Source organism: Nothobranchius furzeri, chromosome 14 (assembly GCF_043380555.1).
Source record: "Nothobranchius furzeri strain GRZ-AD chromosome 14, NfurGRZ-RIMD1, whole genome shotgun sequence".
Taxonomy (NCBI): Eukaryota; Metazoa; Chordata; class Actinopteri; order Cyprinodontiformes; family Nothobranchiidae; genus Nothobranchius; species Nothobranchius furzeri.
In genome coordinates this window covers 37,132,657-37,137,997 of record NC_091754.1, presented here as the reverse complement: position 1 = coordinate 37,137,997, position 5,341 = coordinate 37,132,657, and the positions used below count along the sequence as shown (strand labels likewise).

The following is a 5,341-nucleotide window of genomic DNA, read 5'->3' as shown; positions in this document are numbered from 1 at the left end:
GCCCATGAGTAAAATAAGCTATCAAACGTGAAAACCCCACTTTAAATAGGGGAGCTTAATTGGGTTTTGCTAGATAACATTATTTCATTCATTGTCTCAGTTATCTTGTTTCAACCATCATTCATCATAATTTGTGGTGTTTCATCATTAGTAGTAGAAAAATAGTATTAAATTGATTTTTATAAACTATATTTTACCACTGTCTCAAATTATTATGAAGGTGTGATTTCCCTGGACTACCAAAAAGACCTGGTTTCATCTTAAATGAAATATCAAAAGATCAATAATATTGATAATTCATGTTCATATAGAATATCAAATCTTATTGTTCATTATGTTACAGAGGACTTTTGTTGACGCCTCCTACATTTTCTGGCTTCTCATTGGTCCAATAGTCACAAAGAACTGAAACTTTAGTTCCTGCCAAGATGCTGAATGGGCACCTCTTGTAAGATCCAGTAGATCCCACAATAGAACACTTTAGTGGCATAGAACGGCCCTGTTGTTGTTTACACATTTACCTCTTCACTTTATAAAGTAAAAGCCTCTTCAGTTGTCACACACTCAGAAAGTTATGCTAATGAACAAAGAAAAATTGCCAACAGACGGCAAAACATCGGTATTTATAGTTCTCCTGCAGCACCGGTGCTTAATACGCCCCACGGCTGGCTGGACCCTGCTCCCAGTGCTGGAGCTACAGGTGTTATGCAGAGAAAGGTTACCCTACATGCCAAAGGCTCTGCCTGTCTGCTCCGTTAGGTGAACACGGTTCACCACTGTATATTGAGGGAGTAAACAACTTGAAATAAGAGCAACACTGCTACTCACAATATAAACAATTATTTAAATAGTGTACTTCCTAAAAAAATTAAAGGGAAACTTAAAAGACAGTTTGGATGTGTTTTCTTCTGATTTTAATGCTTTTGCGCCCCCCCCACCCCCCACCCCAACTCCCCCACCCACCCCATTTTTTAATTTCTTCTTTATTTTAAAGCTTTGTTAAAATTATTATTTTTTGAATGCTTTTCTGAAAAGTATCGGATCAGGACTCAGTTTCGGCAGATACTCAAAATCAAATGACTCGGAATCTGATCGGGAGCAAAAAAAACGTGATTGGAACAACCCTAGTTAAATTGTATTTTGGGGATAGGTGTTCAGTTTTTGGTAATGTCTTATGAAAGCCAGCAAGTAGTCATTAGTCCCTCCAACTGTACTCTGATTCCTTCAGAAACAGTTCCCAGAATAAAACAATTTTTTCTGGGTTGGTTTTAAAATAAGGGATGATTTAAATAAAAATCCACTATGTACTCAATAGTCAATTCAATATGTAATTTCAAAGGACAAGTCTTCCAACAAATAATAACTGAAGGAATTTGGCACCGTTTGTAGTACAAGAGTTTTACACAAAGGTACAAAGTACACAACATGGTGCATGTCTGAGTTGAATCTTTATGTCCCACCAACTGAACACACACAGGGAGGCTGTTCAGGAAGAGCAGCACAAACTGGCGTCATGCTCTGTGTCACAACATATTTAATGCAAAAGGGTTGTTCCATGTTGTTCTGTAGCCATTGTTCTATGGATGTGTGGATAGTGTACCAGCCTTTTCCTTTGCCCATGCAAGTCAAAACACCAAACCAGTAAAATATTTATTGCTTTTTCAAATACAAATCCATATTTCTGACAAATGTTGAGCTACAACAAAAAGGCAAACATGTGCCAGTAGCCTTTAGTTATAACTAGCAAAGAATTTGAATAACAATAACTTGTTTGTCAAGAGGTAGAATAAAAAGCCCTGGAAACATGGGCAATCTCTCCAACAGAGACCATGGGCAAGGTAAGTACTATGGATGCTCTCTGGTCAAAGGAAAACCCTTACTGTGGTCCTACTTTTGTTGGGGAAAAATTATTTGAGAAAAATTTTACTCTTAATTGCTCTTGATTCTCCCATTTCTTTCACCAGATTATATTTTACGAAGACAAGAACTTTCAGGGTCGGAGCTATGAATGCAGCAATGACTGCACTGATCTTCACTTGTACTTCAGTCGCTGCAACTCCATTCGGGTGGAGAGTGGCTGCTTCATGATCTATGAACGACCCAACTTCATGGGCCATCAATATTTCATGAGGAGGGGAGAGTACCCTGACTACCAGAGGTGGATGGGCTTCAGTAGCAGTATCCGATCATGTCGGGTGATTCCAGCGGTAAGGCAAACATTGATACCTTCTGATCCATTCTTTTGCTATAATTGTGTTGTGCCATTAAACCCTGATAATATTTGTTGTTTTTGGATGTGTGGTTTTATTTTGGGATACTTTTTCATACAGTATAGAGGTTCCTACAGATTGCGAATCTATGAGAAGCCCGATTTCAGCGGCCATATGATGGAGTTCATGGATGACTGTCCTTGTGTTTCTGACCGTTTCCATCATCGCCATGTCTACTCTTGTAATGTTATGAATGGCTACTGGATCTTCTATGAATACCCCAACTACCGAGGCAGACAGTACTTCCTGAAATCTGGAGAGTACAGGAGGTACCGCGACTGGTGTGCCACCTGTGCCATTGTTGGATCATTTAGGAGGGTCACCGAATTTTAGCCATCAAACAAAAACCTGTTGTAAATATCACTTTCTTTATTAAAATTTAAAGTTTTTAACCAACTTGTGAAGGTGTTTTTACTGGTATTGGTTTGCAATTAAATACATCAAAAAGTATAGCTTAATAAACTTTATAAAATACAGTCACATAACGAGACAGCTATCTATGGATTTGATATATTTTATCTTTGAATTATTTAATGGCTCATTTGTAAAAAGATCCAAAAACACTGCAGCCAGTCATTGTAAATAAAGAATCTAGAACATTGCACTCACTAAAGCTTTTTGTTATTTCTGTGATGTGTTGTGTATTGTATGATGCTGACTGTCCGATTTACCCTTCAAGTAAAGTATCCTTTATTGTTTTTTTGTACCTAAGTTGCTGTTTCCTCATGATCTGATGATGAAAACCTTCTAATACCACATATTTAATAGCATTAAGAAGGTCACTCTATGAGCACTAAATCATCCCTACTACAATTTTATTTCAAACAAGAAAATTCAGGTTAATTCAAAGTAAATGTGGTCAGTATGTCCCCCAACAGTCAAATGTTACACTAACATAACAAAATAAATGACTCAAAATGCAAGAGACACAAAATGACAAATTGAGTAAACCAGGATAGCATGAACTAATAAAAAAATACTGTCAATGACCATCTACAATATGTTGCGATACACAAAAGTACAGGGCAGCTAAAGGATTAGAGGTCACAGATACTGCAGAATTTCTTGCAGAGCTTTGTTGTTTGGTCTCCTGAACAGACTGTTAAAGAAAATATACATGTGCTGGTGATAAAATTAGAATTTCATGACTAAGTTGATTTATTTCAGTAATTACATTCAGAAAATGAAATGTGTATATTAGATTAATTCATTACACAGAGATTTGTATATTTCAAATGTTTATATCTCTAATTGTGATGATTATAACTGACAATTAATGAAATTCCCAAATTCAGTGTCTCAGAATATTAAAATACTGTGAAAAGGTTCAATATTCAAGACCCCTCTGTGCCACACTTATCAACAGATTATCTCAAAACACCTTCAAAAATGGTCTCAGTCTAGTTTCACAAGGAGGGCACGACACAAAGGGCCATTGCTAAAGAGGCTGGCTGTTCACAGAGCTCTGTGTCCAAGCACATTAATAGAGAGGTGAAGGGAAAGACAAGATGTGGTAGGGAAAAATTGTGCAAACAATAGGGATAACTGCACCCTGGAAAGGATTGTGAAACAAAACCCAATCAAAAATGTGGGGGAGATTCACTAAGAGTGGACTGCAGCTGGAGTCAGTGCTTCAGGAACCACTACGCATAGACGTATGCAAGACCTGGTTTCAACTGTCACATTCCTTGTGTCAAGCCACTCTTCAACAAGAGAGCATCAGAAGCATCTTGTGTGGACTAAAGACAAAAAGGACTGGACTGCTGCTGAGTGGTCCATTGTTTTTTTTTTTTGTTTGTTTGTTTTTTTTCAAATCCATACCCCCTCATCATGGAAACTACACGAAGGAGTTCATATGATGCCGCATTTAAGTTGAAGGCCATTGATCTGGCAGTAAAGGAGGGAAACAGAGCTGCCGCACGTAAGCTTGGCATGGATGAATCCATGGTTCAGTGCTGGAAACGGCAGCAGGAAGAACTCATTCAATGCCAAAAAACTAGAAAGGCTGTCAGAGGACAGAAAAGCAAGTGGCCTGAACTTGAAAATGGTCTTGAGGACTGGGCTAACACTCAGAGAGCAAGTGGCCGAGGTGTGTCCACAGTGCAAATTTGGCTTGAAGCCAAATCTGTCGCACGCGAAATTAATTTAGATTATTTTAACGGAGGGCTATCCTAGTGTTTTAGATTCATGAGAAGAAAGAGCTTGTTCATCAGGGTGCAGACAACTCTCTGTCAGCAACTCCTGCAAGTTTCCAATAATTTGTTGAAACAAAGATCGCGGCCCAGGAGGATTTTTTTCACAGTAAAACCTATTCTCTATTCTCTCTCGGGCCAATACGAAGATGCTGATGCATGCTTTTATCACCAGTAGAATAGACTACTGTAATGCCCTGCTTTCTGGTCTTCCCAAAATGAGCATCTCAGGCTTACAACTTTTACAAAATTCGGCAGCACGTGTCCTGATGAAGACCAGGAGGCGGGAGCACATTACACTGGTTTTAGAATCATTGCATTGGCTCCATGGCCGTTTCTTCCTATGTGCAACCTATGCTGTTGCATAGGGTCCCCAAGCCACTAGGGGCCCCCAAAGCTGCTGTGGTTGTGTCGATGGCAACACAAAATGGCTTTCATACTTTACCGTAACTCTTTGACAGTTTGCGCAATCAATAGATTCTGAAAGCTGAGACGATGTACTTTCCAGTGGTATACAATACATTACAGTAATGTTACGCAAGTCCCTGCCCGATAACCAGGAAATAAACAGTCTGCCATGTGCCGTGCTCATAGGGCAACGGAGGAATTGTTTTGGGTGTGTATTTTCAACTTCTATCTCTTCTACTGGTGTAAATAATAATTATTTTCAGTAAATTTCCTACTTTATGTTTTTATTTTGTAATTTTAGTTTATATTTAGTCATATTTGACATTGCTTTGCCGTTTTTTGTACTCGTTCGATCACCTGTAGTTTTGTCTTTTTTCAGCTGCGTTTTTCACGGAGGCTTTTATTATTTTATATGTTAGATTTGTTTTTGTAAATAAACCAGAAACCAGGAAACCTTCTAGAAAGAGGAAA

At 38.4% G+C, this 5,341-nt stretch overlaps 1 protein-coding gene across 1 annotated transcript; it reads left to right on the top strand.

Moving 5' to 3' along the window:
- Window positions 1-1,817: 1,817 nt before the first annotated feature.
- LOC107389440 (gamma-crystallin M2) lies at window positions 1,818-2,662 on the top strand. Its single transcript, XM_015965573.2, has 3 exons — window positions 1,818-1,838; window positions 1,965-2,207; window positions 2,331-2,662. Exons 1-3 carry the CDS (start codon window positions 1,830-1,832, stop codon window positions 2,601-2,603), a joined length of 525 nt encoding a protein of 174 aa, XP_015821059.1. The 5' UTR covers window positions 1,818-1,829; the 3' UTR covers window positions 2,604-2,662.
- The last annotated feature ends 2,679 nt before the right edge of the window (window positions 2,663-5,341 follow it).

Coding starts and splice junctions, on each gene's coding strand:
- LOC107389440 (XM_015965573.2), top strand. Junction 2,208..2,330: donor CATGTCGGGTGATTCCAGCG/GTAAGGCAAACA, acceptor TTTTTCATACAG/TATAGAGGTTCCTACAGATT.